Here is a 19414-nt window from a genome sequence, read left to right on the forward strand (position 1 = left end):
TGGTGGGCACACCCGCAACCTTCATAGCGATTGCTCGCGAGTTTTTGTGTTTTTCTGTCGAGCCGCCGGAGCGTCAGCTATTATATATTCACCGGGTAAGTATATTCAAAAATTTATTTTATAATTAAAATATCATATTTTTTTGTTTAAAATTTACATTTACGTACGTAAAACAACTCTCTCTCTCTCTCTCTCTCTCTCTCTCTCTCTCTCTCTCTCTCTCTCTCTCTCTCTCTCTCTCGTAAATTGTTTTCCTGCTTTGCTACGTATGTATGATTTCATATAGATACGGTAAATGATATTTGTAATAACATATTTTCTAAAAGCTTTTACTGTAATATCATTATTTATCACTTTCATCATGCGCGTTAAATGCCTTCGTTTGTTTATTACGATCGAAGATGGAGCGTACTTTATGACGCCGCCGTTTCAGGCGGCGTCATAAAGAAAAACATTTCATTTGGAAGTCCTAAGAAAAATTAAGTAAAACATTGGTAATAACAAAATCAACATACTGTATAATCAATATAATCGATGCAAAAACTAACCTATACACAGATGTGTACACTAAATGCGTTTGTTTCTTCATTATGATCAGAGATAAACGTAAACAAAACATTGGTTGCCATTTTTTATTGTGCTTTTAGGCGTGTTTAGGAAACGCACAATATAAAATCGCCTTTAATAATTGTGCCTGTTTTAGTTTAGGGTACTGTAGTACATGCATTAAGTGTTCTGTACATTAAAGGGTAGTTTGTTAACAGGACTACGTACAAGGGAAGGTTTTAAAAGTCTGAGTATACATGTTAAATAAATACGTAAATATGGTGTCACTACTTCGCGGATTTTCACCTATCGCGGTCGGGTCTGGAACCTATCTACCGCGATAGACGAGGGATCACTGTACATGCAAATAACAAGGAGTATCGTTTATATAATTTCTTAGCTTATTCAAAATAAAACACTTTTCTTTTTTTATGCAAGAAATAAAATAACAAACCAAGCAAAATTATTAAATTTTTAAATGTAAAGGAAAATATATTTCCAAGAAAATAATTTTCCTATCTGTATACTTTCATTAGATAAACATCGATGTATTGTCTGAGATGAAATAAAAGTAACATTGTTAAATTTACACTAAGTATTACTCATGATAACTGATACAGACCCTCAAAATATTTGTGTCGTTACTTGATATTTTGGTAATGGGAATACTAGTAATAATTCTTATCTTATTTGAAGGAAATTCCTCTTTTTATCCGTTCGCTTTCCACTTGAAATATGACATCACTAGACATATTATATGGACTCGACCGATATTAAAACTTTTCTCAATATATCTTTTAATTAAAATGGGTACTTTTTATTATCAATGAAAGAAAATACTAACTTACCAAGGGAAATTAATTCAATTATGTAAGAGAAAATAGATTGTCTAAGAAAATATTTGTCCTATTAGTGTATCATTTTCAATAAACTTTTGACGTCATCACAGCGTAAAAAGTTGTCGTAAAGTCGAACAGTCGTAAGTTGCATAGGTTGCAAGTCAACGACTACCTGTAATGAACTCTATCTGATCCTTTTATTATCAAAGCCTCTCCTACCTTGAGATGCATGTCTTGGAACCCAGATGTAGTGTTCAGTTATTTAGTCTATATAGGCAAGTACTTTAGGCAGCTAGATTGAAATCCAGAATATACTTTTTTATCTACAAGCTTTCACTAGATCGTACAGTATAAATCATATGAATATTGGGTAAATATTGAAATTATTAATCAACCAATATTATGAAGATTTGCATTTTGTATGACATTTTAGCTTTTGATTTACTGTATGAACAATGCTAACTACTGTATTGTACTTTTGTAATCATTTAAGGTACCAGTAACAACTATACGAAGAAAAATTCCCTTAATCAGAGTTCCTGTGCGAGTTGAAGATATTTTCACTGATTCTGAGGATGAAAATAAAAAGACCCCAAAAGGTATGTATTTTAAGAAAGTTTTTTTTGTTTTTTTACAAAATGTTATATTTACATTGTTGGTATTTAGAAGTAATATTTTGTTGTATCAACAATCAATGTTCTTTCTTAGAATGAAGCATGTTTATTTGCATAATGATATACTGTTGTAGGTCCTTGACTTACAACAGAGATCTGTTCCTACAATGTGTTGTAACGAGACTTTTAATGCAAATTGAAACACGTGAATACAATACTGTATTGAAACACCAAAGTCACACACCTTTGGTAATGCAGTAGTAAAATCATAATCTAGGACATAAAAACATGCTATGTGACATAGAAACATAAAAAGTACGTAAGAAAAAACATGGAAAGCATAGATATAGAATGATAAAATTAAAGTTATCCATAAATGATAAATTCCTTAATGGGAGCTGCTTTGTATTCACAAAATGCTGTAAGAAATCCATTGTAGCTAGAGGACTTACTACGCTTAATTGTCGTTATCCACCTTTTGTGTGTGTTCTCGAACTTCGTACAACACAGCGCAATTCAAATTGAAAAATTTTGTTAAAAATCACCAAATACTGTAGTGTAATGTTAAAAAGCATAAGTCAGATGTTAAGTTTAACTTTAAAAATAGCTAAATAATATTGTACAGTACTGTACTGTATTAAAAATCACTAAAGATAGCAAATCAAAATATAAAATATGAAATCTAGAGTTAGAAATCATAAAATACAGCATAATGTTAAAAAATACAAAGCAAAATGGGAAATTAGGCATTAGTAATCATCATATAATTCTGTACATGATTAAAAATAGCAAAATAATGCTAAAAATTCATCGTAATATTAATAAAAAGATAAAATGTACCGTTAGTAGACAAGTTCTAGTAATGTAGTTTGTTTACTACATTGTGCGTACTCTCACAATGCTCTACATTGATGGATGCTGTAATTCAGGCAACAGTTATTTCCTACAGGCATTGACATCAGTACCTAAGCCATCATACACTTACAGAGAGAGGGATATAAATGTGCTCGTCATATGAAAGGAGTTAAACTTGAGGCTATGCAATTTAAAACAAATGTGATGTTACCATATATACTCGTGGAACAGCTGATGTGGCATATAGTGCAACCCCCAAACTTTCACCCTTAGAATATGATTTTATCATGTACGGTATACCTTGTATTAATAGAGTTACTTTTTTGAGAAACTAAATTACAATAGACCTAACCACCTTTACTCCATTTCTTTATCCTATCTTCTAGTTCAATAATTTAAAAAAAGTAAAAGAGAATGATAAAAGTATTGTTATTAACATTAAGTCATTGCATAAACGGATACAGCCACAGTAACAACCGAAAAAAAAAAAAAAAAAAAAAAAAAAACAGGTGTTTTGTTATGAACAATCGAATCAGATAGCAGTTGTTTTGCTTGTATTTCAACCATTGTACTAAAATATTCAATTGCTGTTGTTGTTACAAAGTTGAATAGCATAAGACTGACATATTTTTATATTATACCCTTATTTGCTATGGAGAAAAGATCCTCAAGGAAATACACTGCCAAATAGAAATAACGAGATGTAGCTGAAAGTAAGAAAATGAACAATGCTCATAGCTGCTGCTGTCATACCTCTCTTCACGAAAGAATCTGCTTACGAAATTTTCATGCTGCGAAACGAGATGTGAATATTTTTATGACTCACATTACAAAAAATGTTTCATGTTAAGAAAATAGATTTGCCAGCCAGGCCGAGATTAAAATAGGCACCCATTAAAAAAAGTTGAAGAAAATGGGTTTACACTAAAGAAAATGTAGCTGTACTCTATAGTAGGGGTAATGTCAAACGACCTTCTCTACCCACTACCTGTGGGATGGGGCTCATAGGTCCCCAATCACTTTTACTTTAGAACCTAGTGGAGCTGCTTAGCAGTGGTTTAAGCAACCATGGCTCCTCCCACAACACAAATACTGCTAGTCGAGGGCTGAGGTTACTTATGAGACTGGGATGAAAGTGAAGAATCACTGGCCTTTTTCTTTCAATCTTCCCCTTCCTTTGGGTACAGCATCAGAAGATATTTCCAGTTGTACTCAATCTCTCATTCAGGTAAGCTTAGGCTACTTGTTGCTATTCAGTGCTTAAACACGGGAGTCTTCTTCACACTTTACTGAGGGGAGTGTGATATAACCAGGCAACCCCATCATAAGATGGTCTTCAAGTTTCAACATTTTCAAACCCTTTTCTTGCCAAGTCTGTTGCACAGAGTATTCCAGCTCAAGTAATACACTTAACAGCCAATGCTGTGAAACCTCACACATACCTGTATGATGATAGGAGGTCTAGGACATGGGACACCCCACTTGAATCTTTTCTTTGACAATGTCTTTAACTATATTTATCTCATTTAAAACTCAAGGTATGAGTTAAGTCTGTCTTCTTTAATTGCATGAAAAAAATGTGCATTGTTTGTTGAATCTTAAGATTCTATTTTTATGCAGATACAAGCCTTATCATTAAATTAAAAGTATGGCTTGTATCTGCGTAAAAATAGAATTTTAAGATTCAACAGACAAAGCATACCTTTTTTATGTAATGAAAGAAGAGACAGACTCAACTCACACCATGAGTTTTAAAATTGTATGCTTTACGCGGATACAAGCCTTTGTCATTGACATGAAAATATGGCTTCAGTGCAAGCTTGAATGGCAATTGAATTGTTAACGAGGGAGTTGTAACTACTAAAATGGTGCCCCACCCATTTTTCTATCAGCGAGACAAGCATTTTTTACTTCGGCCACAGGCAGTAGAGACGTAGTCTTACTGTATCAAATCTGAATATTGATTTATATCACAATGAATGTTGGGTAATTATTGAAATATTAAATTTTACTTTTAAAGTTCTATTTAACTAAATTTACTAAAGATAAAAATAATACCCTCATGTACAATGCTCTTTATATTAGTTTTAAATCATTTAGATTTTACTGTAAAGTATACCAATTTTACAGGTACCAAAACTAATGAAGTCAAGGATGGAAGTGATGCTATGGAAACGACACCAATAGACCAAGATAACCAAAAGGAAGTTTCTGACAGTCCTCAATCTAAAAGTATTGATCCAGAATCATTGTCTTCTGATTCAACTGCTGAGGCAAACTCTTCCAAAGGTAAGTGAAAATTGTAGAAACTTTAATATTGTAGATAATATATATGACATGAAAATTATGTCTATACAAATTTGCAGGCTACTATCTATCTAAACATTTATGCTAATGAATGACTAAGCATCATATGCAATATTCAATAGAACCTTTAAGGTGTAAAGGCCTCATAATGATACATTATTTGCCCCAACAAATCCAAGTTTTCCTTTCATATAGGATTAGTTTCAATATTTAATGTTGTTAATGTTTTGAAAGTATTTTATTTCAGTTGTTCATTACTTCTTATATCGTTTCTTTATTTACTTTCCTCACTGGGCTATTTTTTACCTGATGGAACCCTTGGGCTTATAGCATCTTGCTTTTCCAAGTAGGGTTGTAGCTGAGCTAGTAATAATAATAATGATAATAAAGAGCTAAAGTTTTTTTACCCCAGTAATGCATCTTTTTTTCAACATAGAATTGTCTGCAATATAATCAATGATTACTGGAGGTTTCACAGACAGTTCAACTAATGCAACTAAGTTTTTGGGCAATAACTCTGTAGTGAACACTCGTATCAGTACGAAATTGTGCTATAGTGTATTACACCTAATGTGGTAATTTATAAGAGTGTCATGAATCATTAATTCCAAAGAATAAATACACTTTTCCCCATACCGAGATGCAAAAACTTGACTACCCAGAAATGGATACGAACAAAACATTTTAAAAAAACTGCACCTACCCTCTCCCTCTACCTTGAACCTCCTCCTTTCTTCCCTCATCTACCCTTTCTCTTCCCTTTTTTTCTTTGTCTAAAAGTTGCATCAGTTTAAATTTTTCATTTTTTTTTCTGTCATAATTTTTTATTGTTGTACATATTTAATTGTTAGCATTGATAAAAGGAGTGCTGTGTAATAGTAATTAATGTATTGCACCTATTATGGGTTACAGGTCCATGTTTGATACTGCAATGTTCTCAAACATTTAGTATTTGATTTATTCCTGTCAGGTATTGCCAATTTTTTAAGTCGTCTCTAATTGTAAAAGATCTTGCCAGAACAGCTTATTGGAATTAAAGTGTAGTACAGTATTACAATTTCTTAAGAGCTCTTCTTTGGAACCTTCAGAAGACCTTTCTTTTAAAGATCTTATGGTTGAGTCTTTGTTCCTTTTAGTTTTAGCATCAGCAAAATGTATTAAGAGAACTAAAAGCTCTTTTCTTTATGTGTATTTGGGTGAAAAGAAAATTATTGTCTCTTCAATCCACTTTGAGCTAGGAATGCTTTTAAGACAAAACATTTGCCTCAGGTTTTCCACATTTCTTATGCTCCATTACGGCCATTAATTGTCATGCAGACAAAACTGAAAACATTAGGTTAAAGGTCTCCAATTTATTTTGTGAATTTAGGGTTACAAACCTTCCTCTCCAAAAATGCGATGTCCTTTTTTATTAGGAGTTTAGTGATAGAAGCTCGTAGAAAATGGGATCAAAATTAAATGAAGGATCTAAAGGTCTTTTTTTGAGGTTAAACTTAATGATAAATACAGCTACATATCTTAATTTCTGTAGAAATCTTTGTTTGGAAAGAACTTTGGTGACAGCTCAGTGGCATACCCAGTTTGTAACTAATTAAGGAAAGGCAAGTTTAGTAATTTAAAGTACATAAGTAGGCTTAGGCTTTAGATTTCCAGAATCTTTCCCTCACTATTCTTACTCCCATCTCAATTTGGGAGACGACAGAGAGTCATAGAAATAAACAGAATGTTGATAATGAAATTACTTATTTCTTTACTCGCCTGCTATTCATATACATCCCTACTGAGTAGTCAAGAGGTTGGTCACCTAGTTATGACTTTGAGAATTGGAAGGCAAAGTGATATGATCTAACAACACGGCAGTATTGCTGTACACTACCATACAATACCATTACTAAAATGATGGAAAGAAGATAGAAATTGTTTAGTTTCACAGTGGACATTGATATTTAACCAGCTTTGAGAGGTAAGCAATATGAACATGAGGTGAGTATAAGATATTATTTGATTATATTATTGCCTTCGTCAAATCAAAGATTTTGCGAATAGTATGCTTCTTTATTTACTAGTGATGCCTCAGGATACGAAATTAATCCGTTCAGGATGCGGTTTCGTATCCTGATATTTTCGTATCCTGAGTCGTGTTTTACATGTAAATAGCCTAATCCGTTCCAAGCCTTATAAAAAGTCACCCTTTCTTTCATAAACACGCTAAACTGTAGTAATAAACATGCAATGCAGCCATTTCTATCATTCAATAATTAACACAACCGTTAAAAACAGCCTAATCCATTCCAGAAACCACTATGAGATTATTCAATAATGTAGTTATAGCCAAGTTATCCCCCCTAAGCCCAAAGAAAACGGTCCGTTTTCTTTACTACTGTATAAAAGTTACGGTACTGTATGTACGTAAAGCATTTAGATCAGTGAAGGTGTATTGTTACCTGTACGTACACCTAAATTAATGATTGATACCTGTACACTCTGAAAAAAAGGTTATAGTTAATTAGTGTAACAAAAAAGTTGAAACTTACCTTTTGATTGAGACGATGTCCGATAGCGAAGTCGCGGCAGAGGAGGATGGCATAAGGCAGAAAACGTAACAAGTGACAGACTACGTACAGTAATTTACACACTTAACACATTAACACTTAAACTTTACGAAATGAAAAAATGGAAGAAATAATTAACACAACATTACGTATGGAAAACTATAAAATGAAAGAAAAAATTACTTTAACACTTAACGGTAACATAAAACTTAAAATTGAATTTTTTTTTTTGCTTTTTTATAACTACGTTTTTCTTATTTTCTAAATCTCTTCTACTTCTTCATCACTTTCTTTTTTCTGTTTCTTTTCTTTACTTTCACCTTCTAATTCTTCATCCCTTCCTCTTTTCTGTTTCTTTTCTTCACTTTCACCTTCGTCTTGGCCTACTAATACCGCTGGCCTCTTTAATAAGAAACTATCCATTGAAGCTTGTTTCTGCCTACTTTTCAACACATTTCTAAAATGCGTTAGGCAAACGTAATATAATACACTACGTAACAAGTGACAGACTACGTACAGTAATTTACACACTTAACACATTAACACTTAAACTTTACGAAATGAAAAAATGGAAGAAATAATTAACACTTAACATTACGTATGGAAAACTATAAAATGAAAGAAAAAATTACTTTAACACTTAACGGTAACATAAAACTTAAAATTGAATTTTTTTTTTTTTTGCTTTTTTATAACTTTACGTTTTTCTTATTTTCTAAATCTCTTCTACTTCTTCATCACTTTCTTTTTTCTGTTTCTTTTCTTTACTTTCACCTTCTAATTCTTCATCCCTTCCTCTTTTCTGTTTCTTTTCTTCACTTTCACCTTCGTCTTGGCCTACTAATACCGCTGGCCTGAATTTTTCGTAAGCAGAAACTTTCGTATCCAGAGGTATCACTGTATTTGTTTATTTGTTTGTGAGAAACTTTACACAAAAACTACTGTACTGATTTTGACCAAACTTGTTAGTCATGTTGGGTATGATACAAGGATGAATTATAACACTTTGGATAAAGTACATCAAAGTACAAGTAAGCAGCTGTACTTTGAACATAATCGCAGTGTTAAGTGAAGGGCAAATATTTTGTTAGTTTATTTTTTGTTTGTGAACAACATTACACAAAAACTACTGAACTGATGGACATGTGGAGTGTGACACATGGGCAAATCCTTTAGATTTTGAGAAAATACATTGATGTACAAATACACAGTGGAATTAAGAGCAAAATAAGTCTGCTTGGTGTGGCAAAGGCATGCGCTCTACTGAGTGCCCCTCCATTGTTCATATGGGAACATAGCTGCCTCACATCCTGGCAGTGGTTGAGTCACAGGAGGGAGTTAGTTCCACTGATCAGGTCAGGACAGGTAGTGTGTGTCCCTGTAGTTTTGACTATTTGTTGATATGGCTAGAGATTGTTTTATTAAGGATAAAGGCAAAATATGATTGATGGTTTGAAAAACATGTTTGTTTGGATATTGAAAAACTTGTTTTTAAATATTTAACTTAGCCGGTGAATATATAATAGCTGCAACTCTGTTGCTCGACAGACAAAAAACAGTAAAAACTCGCCAGCGATCGCTATACAGGTTGCGGGTGTGCCCACCAGCGCCAACTGTCGGCCAGATACCACTCTCTCGATGTAAACAAAGACTCAATTTCTTCTCTGTCGACATGTCGACAAGACGTACTTTTACTCGCTGTAGAACCTGGAGTTTTCTCAACATATTTGGTGAAGTACTTCAATTTGGTTTGAGCTTTCGCAGTGCAGGTGTTTTATCTTCATCTTAAATCTTGAACTCGTTTTGGATAGATTTAATTTTTGGTGACAAAGAGAGTATGGACTTTCTTTGACTTTTAAATGGCCGACCCTTCCCTTAGACGGAAGTGTGTTTAGGCTTTTAGTAATTATCTTATCACGTTATAAATTAATTATAGATTTTCCTCTATATATTTTATATCTCACCGCCTTTATTAGGCCTCTTCGATTAACTTTCCATTTATAATAAACATAAAAATAAATAAATGTTTTGTTTATATGCGACCTTTCCTGAGAGTAGGCGGTCCTAACTTGGAAACCGAAGTTAAACAACGTTGAGCCCTTTCAATCGTAAATAGCTTTTAAAGAGCTAATGATTTAAAACTTTTTAAATGAATATTTTTAATAAATATTTTATGAAAGAATTTCTTTGAATAGTCTTCGTACTGTTTTCAAAGATGAACTAACGTTTAGTTTATTTATGCTACGCAGTTTGCGCTCTATCGTTACGATAGAGAGAGAGAGAGTATCACGGTTTCACTTTGCAGAAAGAGTAAATCGATTCTGACGTTTTGTTCATTCTTCTTTCAAAGCTTAAATGTTTTAAATTCTATTTTAAAGGAACTTTTTAATTGAAAAACCTTTCAGTTTTTTCCTTTGGTCAAATAACATGTTTTTTTTACGAAATGTAATTGGGCTCTTCTCTTAGGTGCGAAATCAAGAGAGAAAGAGAGAGAGAGATAGAGACGGAGGGAGAGAGAGGAGAGAAAACGTTCCGTTCAAGCGGGTAACGTTGTTCTCGAGTTACTCTCGTCCCTAGTCTCTGTACGGGGAGAAAGGATAAAACGTTTTTAGTTTTATTCTCGTCCCCAGGCAATGTACGGTGAGAGATTGTAAACGTAGTTTTGAATGAACTAGTGTTTCTTCTCTTCCCCAACCACTGAATTTTTTTATCTTAAAAGATGTTTACTGTTTTTTTGCTGGTATTAATGTGCTTGCATTATACGACTGATTTCGCATTTACTACCTTTTGATGAGGGTAGAATTGCGTGCTTCAGGTAGAAATCAGTAAAAGTTTCGATTTCAGTGAAATAAGTGCAAAACAGAAAATCGTAGTGATAAAGTGATATGCGCAAAGTGTTACAGTGTTGCGTCCGAGGGTTCGTCTGTTCGTGCCTGTCGTTCACCTAGTCCGGGACCTCTTGCAAGCTCCCAAGCCCAGGGGAGAAGTAATGTCGTACGACTTATGGGTTCGGGAGGCCTTGATCAGCGAACAGACGTTTCCCTCTATGGTATCGGGTGTATCTTACCAAGATCTCCCCTACCATAAGGCGAGAGAGACAATTTTCTCCTCGTCATCCGAAGGCTTTTCGCATAAGAAACCTGAAACAAGGTTTCGAGGCCCTTAAGCGAAAGTCAGTCCTTTCAGGACAGGTCCAGCGTCCTGGTTGCAGCCATTAGGACAGCTCTGACCCTATGCAGTCATCGGAAAACTGCTCGCCGCCTAACAAAAGCGTAACACAGACTCCGAGAGTCTTTTTTGTTGGCAAAGTGTTGCGGTCACAGACGTTACCCTCGTCTCTTACCGCAACCATTTCCGTTGATCCTAAATGGGTTGTACGGCAAGACATGCAGAATAAGCTTGCCTCCCTTATGGAAGACTATTCTGCCGATTAGTCCGTTGAGCCTAGCCGTTTATCTCCTCGAGATCCTGGCTTTCAGCCAACCTAACGTTCCTTTGTGCGTCCTGTTGACGTTGGCGTAGCTAAGTCACGTCAGTCAGGTTGTTTAGAACCACACTCGATGCGGTCTCGTGTGGATTTTCAGCCACATTTGGACGTTAGGCCACTTGCTGATGCTCCTGTTGACGTTCAGGACGTTCGCTAACAATCGGAGTTGACTTGTTTTGACGCTCTGCGTCAACCTCCGCATTCTAGAGTTGTTTTGACTGCTCAGTCTAGGCAGTCAAAGCAGTCTCGAGTGGACGCTGTGCGTCCTCACGCACCTGTTGTTGTTGACAGTTCACAGACTGTCAAGCAGTTACATGACGTTGCGTCCTGGTCTCTCGCACCTGTTGTTGTTGACAGTTCACAGACTGTCAAGCAGTTACATGACGTTGCGTCCTGGTCCGCTACTAATGCACCAGTGCGTGTGGACTCTGCTTGTAAAGCATTGCCACCACGGTAGGTCTCTCCCTTGCTTGAGACTCGGCTATTATCGGACAAGGTTCCTTTAGATGAGGAAGTTGCTGTTCCCCCTCCTACTGATATTCCCTTGAGGACTCTGTCAGACGGAGAGGACCCTAAAGCTGCTTAGCCCTCTATGGACTTTAATTAAATCATGCTGATTTTTAAGGATCTTTGTCCGGATCTTTTTGTAACTGCTGCTCCTCGTTCGCCTAAACGTCAGAGCTTACACTAGGCCTAGCTACTTCGAAGCCGTTGTTTATAAGCTAGTGCTCTCTCGCTCTCCTAGAGAGCTTTACGTTTGCTAGGTGACTGGTTTATCACCAGGAGGAGTTTGGGGATACAGCCTTTGCTTTCCCTTCTTTTAAACTGGCTTATAGAGCGAGAGTCTGATATGACACGAGAGAAGTTCTTGGCTTGGGAGTTCCTGCCTCTGCCCAGATAGACTTCTCAAATCTCGTAGACTCTCCCTGGCGCCTGGCCAGGAGACGCTCCAAGATTTTACATGTCAACTTTACAGCTGTTTTCGAGCCTTTGAAGTTTTGCTGTACAATTATGCATAAACAAGGCTTTCAGGGATGGCTCCAATGATCTGACAGCCACGTTCTCTGCAGGGACAAGTCCCTCAGGGATGGCTCCATGATTTGGCAGCCATGTTCACTGCAGGAGTACGTAAGAGGCAAGTGCGCTCAATGTGTTCATTGTCAAGACAAACTTCACAATGAAGTCTACCAGGCTGTCTTGACAGCATTTATGGAAGGCGACTGGATGGTCTCTCTCGACCTTCAGGAGGCATACTTCCACATTCCTATACACCCGGATTCCCAACCGTTTCTGAGGTTTGTTCACAGGAATGTGGGGTACCAGTTTCGAGCTATCGGAGATCAGAGCCTCCCTGTACTTGGACGACTGGCTTCTCAGAGCCTCTTCCAGTCATCGCTGTCTGAAGGATCTCAATTGGACTCTAGATCTGGCCAAGGAATTGGGACTCCTAGTCAATTTGGAAAAGTCACAGCTGATTCCATCCCAAACTATTCTGTATTTAGGGATGGAGATTCACAGTCAAGTTTTTCGGGCTTTTCCGTCGGCCCCCAGAATAGATCAAGCCCTGCTCTCCATCCAGAAGATGCTGAAGAAAGAACGCTGCTCAGTCAGGCTGTGGATGAGTCTGGTAGGGACGCTATCATCCCTGGAGCAATTTGTCTCGCTAGGAAGGCTACACCTCCGTCCTCTTCAATTCCATCTGGCTTTTCACTGGAAAAAGGATAAGACGCTAGAGGCGGTCTCGATCCCGATTTCCGAAAATATAAAGTCTTGTCTGACTTGGTGGAAGGACAATATCAGCCTACGAGAGGGTCTTCCCCTGGCAGTTCAGATACCCAACCACGTTCTCTTCTCGGACGCATCGGACTTGGGCTGGGGCGCGACGCTGGACGGTCGGGAATGCTCAGGTCTGTGGAACTCGAGTCAGAGGAGCATGCATATCAACAGCAAGGAGCTTTTGGCAGTTCATCTGGCCTTGATAAGCTTCGAGAATCTACTTCGAGGCAAGGTGGTGGAGGTAAACTCGGACAACACCACGGCCTTGGCGTACATTTACAAACAGGGAGGTACCCACTCACTGACTTTGTACGAGGTCGCAAGGGACCTGCTCATCTTGTCAAAAGATTGAGGCATCTCCCTAGTAACGAGGTTCATCCAGGGCGACTTGAACGTCCTAGCAGATTGTCTCAGTCGGAAAGGTCAAGTAATTCCAATCGAATGGACCCTCCACAAGGATGTGTGCAAGAGACTTTGGTCGACTTGGGGTCAACCCACCATAGATCTCTTTGCAACCTCGCTGACCAAGAGGCTTCCAATCTATTGCTCTCCAGTCCCGGACCCAGCAGCAATACATATAGATGCCTTCCTCCTAGATTGGTCACATCTGGATCTTTACGCATTCCCACCATTCAAGATTGTCAATAAGGTACTGCAGAAGTTCGCCTCTCACGAAGGGACAAGGTTGACGTTAGTTGCTCCCCTCTGGCCCGCGAGAGAATGGTTCACCGAGGTACTTCGATGGTTAGTAGACGTTCCCAGAAGTCTTCCTCTAAGAGTAGACCTTCTACGTCAGCCACACGTAAAGAAGGTACACCAAAGCCTCCACGCTCTTCGTCTGACTGCCTTCAGACTATCGAAAGACTCTCGAGAGCTAGAGGCTTTTCGAAGGAGGCAGCCAGTGCGATTGCTAGAGCAAGGAGAGCTTCTACCATTAGAGTCTACCAATCGAAGTGGGAAGTCTTCCGAGACTGGTGCAAGTCAGTTTCTGTATCCTCGACCAGTACCTCTGTAGCCCAAATAGCTGATTTTCTCTTATACCTGAGAAAAGGACGATCCCTTTCAGCTCCCACTATCAAGGGCTACAGAAGCATGTTGGCATCGGTCTTCCGGCATAGAGGCTTAGATCTTTCCAACAATAAAGATCTGCAAGACCTCCTTAAGTCTTTCGAGACCACTAAGGAGCGTCGTTTGGCTACTCCTGGGTGGAATTTAGACGTGGTCCTAAGATTCCTCATGTCAGACAGGTTTGAGCCTTTACAGTCAGCCTCCCTGAAAGATCTCACTCTTAAGACTTTTCCTGGTATGCTTAGCCTCAGCTAAAAGAGTCAGTGAGATTCATGCCTTCAGCAAGAACATCGGATTTTCGTCAGAAAAGGCCACTTGTTCTCTGCAACTTGGTTTTCTAGCCAAAAATGAGCTACCTTCTCGTCCTTGGCCTAAATCTTTCGATATTCCCAGCTTATCGGAGATCGTAGGCAATGAACTAGAAAGAGTCCTATGCCCTGTTAGAGCTCTTAAGTTCTTCTTAGGTCGTACTAACCTTTACGAGGCCAATCTGAAGCGTTATGGTGTTCGGTTAAGAAACCATCCTTGCCTATGTCAAAGAATGCTTTGTCATGTTTTATCAGATTGTTAATACGAGAAGCTCATTCACACTTGAGTGAGGAAGACCGATCTTTGCTTAAGGTTAAGACGCACGAGGTTAGAGCTGTAACAACTTCCGTGGCCTTTAAGCAAAATAGATCTCTGCAAAGTATCATGGACGCAACCTATTGGAGAAGCAAGTCAGTGTTCGCGTCATGTTACTTAAAAGGTGTCCAGTCTCTTTACGAGAACTGCTACACACTGGGACCATTCGTAGCAGCGAGTGCAGTAGTGGGTGAGGGCTCAACCACTACAATTCCCTAATTCCATATCCTTTTAATCTGTCTCTTGAAATGTTTTAATGTTTTTATGGGTTGTCCGGAAGGCTAAGAAGCCTTTCGCATCCTGGTTGATTTGGCGGGTGGTCAAAGTCATTTCTTGAGAGCGCCCAGATTAGGGGTTTGATGAGGTCCTGTTGTATGGGTTGCAGCCCTTGATACTTCAGCTCCTGGGGGTCTGTCAGCATCCTAAGAGGATCGCGGGGCTCCGTAAGGAAGACGTACTTACAAGGCAGAGTAATCGTCTAAGTCGACTTCCTTACCAGGTACCTATTTATTTTGGTTTTGTTATATTGATAACTGTCAAAATGAAATAAAAAACTCTTAGCTTATTCGATGTAAACATATTTAACTGGTCTCTACCCACCACCCTGGGTGTGAATCAGCTATTATATATTCATCGGCTAAGTTAAATATTTAAAAATGATATTTTAATTATAAAATAAATTTTTGAATATACTTACCCGGTGAATATATAAATTAAACGACCCTCCCTTCCTCCCCAATAGAGACGCAGTGGGATGAGAAGAAATTGAGTCTTTGTTTACATCGAGAGAGTGGTATCTGGCCGACAGTTGGCGCTGGTGGGCACACCCGCAACCTGTATAGCGATCGCTGGCGAGTTTTTACTGTTTTTTGTCTGTCGAGCAACAGAGTTGCAGCTATTATATATTCACCGGGTAAGTATATTCAAAAATTTATTTTATAATTAAAATATCATTTTTGCTTGATAAAAATTCCACATTTTATTTTGAAAGCTTTTGTATGAATCTTGTTTTTATGTTTTACACAGGTGAACGTCCAAGAATCTGGGTATCATCTACGTTATTTGATAGAAAAAATACTCACAAGTCTGTTGATAAACCTCCCGTTGAAGCTGTACATGTTATCAAGCCAGTGCGTTTACACAGGTCTTCTAAGGGCTTTGATAAAGAAAAATGCATCTTTGCCCTTAAACAAGGTAAAATTATTGAAAAGAATTTTTCATTGAGGATTTCCAGGCATTGCTAGTTCTTTTCTCCTAAATGTTTAGAAGTAGATTTTCTTGACTAATAAAAATGCTAAGATTATTAGCTTTCATTTGCAACTGTTGGGGGACTTTTTTTTTTTTCGTTTTTCGGTGAGTATAAAAGCACCTAAATGGTATTTGATAGTATGATACAGAAGATTTAATTTATTTGAAGGTAATACCAGTGATATTAGCTTTTGTTAAATTTCCTGTTTGGCAAATGTTTCTGTTTATTAACTTACACTGTACAGTATTAGAAGACTTAGTTTTATATTTTTTCATAAATATTCTTAAAATTAACTGTATTCCTACTTGAATATTTATTTTAGATTTATGGTACTGTATGTTTCAAAAGTCGTCAAATTCTCATATATGCAATTTATTTATATTTAATGTGTACAGTACCTCAAATTTTATCCAGTATTACGTCATCTTTCAGGTTGGAGACGTGAAATGGTACAAAGAGCTACTGTTGATTCAAATACCCCTAACCGAGTTAGAGCTGATGTTTATTATTATACGCCTGAAGGGAAAAAACTGAGATCCAGAATTGAGATTGAAGTTTACCGTGAGTATTTTTCCCCTTCTGTACTCCACTCATAAGATAAGGAATTAAGTTTTATCACTTTAGCTCCAGTAATTACATGTCTCATTTCCCCACAAGAAATCCAAGTCGCACCAACTTGCTTTTATCAAGACTAAAAGCTTCCCTACTCCAGATACCTATTCCGTTATGATACTTCTCCATGCAGTCTTCCCTTTTTTGTCTATTTTAATATTGTGCTTTGTTACTTATGTAATATATTTGTTTTGCTTAGTAGTGAAATAGCGCTTTACCTTTTTATGAGTAATGTAAATTTATTTTTATTAATGTTGGCAAATTTCATTTAGTGATTCTTTTTTGTTTGGTCAGGGATGTTTTTATATAATTCCAACAAACATGTACTTCTCTTTCTTTGTGGTAACAAAACTTAGTGAGATGCCAGAGTATTTGTTATCTTAAGTTTTATGGTTTTTACCTACGCCAATGAAGTTGGGAGCAGGTTATGTTTTTGTCTGTTTGTCTGTGAACAACTTCCTGTCCACAATTTTATTCATAGAGTAGTAAAACTCTCAGGGATTGCTTGTTATGTTGAGATTGCTTGTTATGTTGAGATTGCTTGTTATGTTGAGACATGGAAGTGATTAAATTTTGAAAGTCCTAGGTCAAAGGTCAAGGTTGAGCAAAAGGTCAAACGAAGTAACCCTAACCTTGACCCCAAATTCACAAATGGTTGTCACGCAGACTTCAAATAAGTGAGTCCTTGAGGATTTGCCACAATGTTTTGTTCCATTTTATCTTCTGTGTTGGATGACTTTCTCCCTGTAGAAGAGCTGTTTACCCTATCAGACTAGATCTGTATTCTTCTGGAAGAGATATTTGTTTATCTGCTTCCTCACCAGTGATTACTTTTTTCTTTATTTAAGCTCCTTACCTTGCTGGATTTTACCTACTTCCACCTCCTCAAGCCTTAGTTTCTTTAGTTCCCAGTTGTTATTATTTTCCACACTAGACCCAACTTTTGTTGATCACCTCCATCATAATTTTTTTTGATATTTCAAAACTAATCATGGTCTGTCTTCAAGTTATTGATTGGTATAATACAGCTTTTAGAGAATTCCTTCCAATCTTCCTCCCCTCTCCATCATAGACCTTCTATTATGAGTCAGATTTTCTATCCACTAGGTTGTAACAACATGTAGATGAAACCTATGAGTTTCTTCAATCTTTTAGGGATTCGTTGCCTTATTGCAGAAGGGACAACCACCTCCTGCTGAGTTTCGGAAAGCCCTTATTACCCCATACTGGCATTTAGCGACTCATTTTCAAATTAACCCTGAATTAACCACTCAGGATCGCTGCTCAATGTTTAAGCAAGGCCCCAAGACCCTTCCACCAGGTCATTTTGGCCTTGTGAGTTACCTGCCAAGGACATTTGCATCACTCTAGAGCAGGGGTTCTCAACCTTCTTGGCCCATGCACCCCTTTCACCATTTGTAATGATGTCATTCCCCCCCCCTTCCCCCCCCCACCCACACACACACACACACACCTGCCGTCTTTTCCAAGATTGTCTGTCTCAAAAAGTGCTGTAAATAATATTCAAATATTGCTAAAAATCTTTTTATTTTCTTTCAAAAAATATTATACATTTACAGCTTTACATGAACTATTTTTATAATGGAATGTTACAAATTATATGCAAATTGAAAATATCGATGGATATATAAAACTTTAATAACTGTGAAATATTTTTTTTTTTAAATCTATAAGAACTACTTAACAGGCCAAACTGAAGCTAATGCAATAAACAAAAAGTTCGATAGGGTAACAAGATATTATAAATCTGTAATTATTTTCTTCAGAAGATTACAGTTAAACGATTGACGAAACCTGTGATTGTTTTTTTCTTAGCCAATTCTGGGATACGCGGATGAGTGCTTGAAAGGGCACTATGCAGGTCATTTTCTACCTGTAATCTACTGCGCTGCTTTATTTTGATTTGTAACAGAGTTGAAAAGCCAGACTCACAAAGATATGTGGATACAAACGGAAGCAATACACGGATAGCCATTTCTGCCACTTTTGGGTAGGAATCGCACATCAGAGGCCAAAATTCTGTTAATGATTTCTCATCGAACATATCTCTTACACCCGATCAGTTTTTAAATGCAAAAACTCATCTTGACAATCCTCAGGAACTTTTTCAACTGACAGTTTGAATGGATTTCTGACTAAATCCGATTCATCATCACTAAGTTCGGGAAAATATCGCTTGACTTCATTGTCCCGTGCTGTCAAATGCTGAAAAATTTAATTTTTTGAAAATTGTGGAGGCACCTTGTCTTCACTACAAACATCAAGAATGGATGACAAAACTAACATTGCAACATTTTCTGCATTTACCCTTCTCTTCCAATTTTCAAGCTTGGTTATGAAAGCTCTCAAGGCATCTGTGAATTTTATAATGTTTGTATTCCTTCCTTGCATCTGAAGATTCAGTTTATTCAGTTGCTCAAATATATCAACCACATAGGCAAGACGCATGATCCATTCCTCATCACTTAGCCAGGCAGGAAATTCTGTTTTACCTTGCACTTCAAAAAACAATTTGAGCTCATCTCTAAGCTCAAATACTGGCCCAGTTACATTTCCTCTTGACAGCCAACGAACATTTGTGTGAAAAAGAAGCGAATGATAGGTTGCATCCATATCAGTACATAACTGCTTGAAAAGTCGTAAGTTGAGTGCCCCTCCTTTGAGGAAATTTACAATTTGAATTGTTTGATCCAAAGCCTTCACTAGCGAAGCGGGAAATGTTTTTGAGGCTAGTGCCTGACAATGGATCATACAATGAATGCCTTTCACTTTTGGAGCTCTTCACACATACTTGGAATCCTGATTTTGTCCCTAACATAGCTGGTGCTCCATCTGTACAACACCCACTGATATTATCCCACGAA

General features: G+C 37.2%; 1 protein-coding gene across 1 annotated transcript in view; it reads left to right on the forward strand.

Annotated features, from left to right (window-relative positions):
• Positions 1-19414, forward strand: part of LOC137632529 (uncharacterized) — a 158260-nt gene that overhangs the window by 22118 nt on the left and 116728 nt on the right. Inside the window, exons 3-6 of the mRNA XM_068364506.1 lie at positions 1879-1984; positions 4985-5143; positions 15695-15862; positions 16350-16478. Of these exons, the coding sequence (XP_068220607.1) occupies positions 1879-1984; positions 4985-5143; positions 15695-15862; positions 16350-16478 (562 nt within the window). The remainder of the gene's footprint in view (positions 1-1878; positions 1985-4984; positions 5144-15694; positions 15863-16349; positions 16479-19414) is intronic.

This window comes from Palaemon carinicauda, chromosome 41 (genome assembly GCF_036898095.1).
Source record: "Palaemon carinicauda isolate YSFRI2023 chromosome 41, ASM3689809v2, whole genome shotgun sequence".
Classification (NCBI taxonomy): Eukaryota; Metazoa; Arthropoda; class Malacostraca; order Decapoda; family Palaemonidae; genus Palaemon; species Palaemon carinicauda.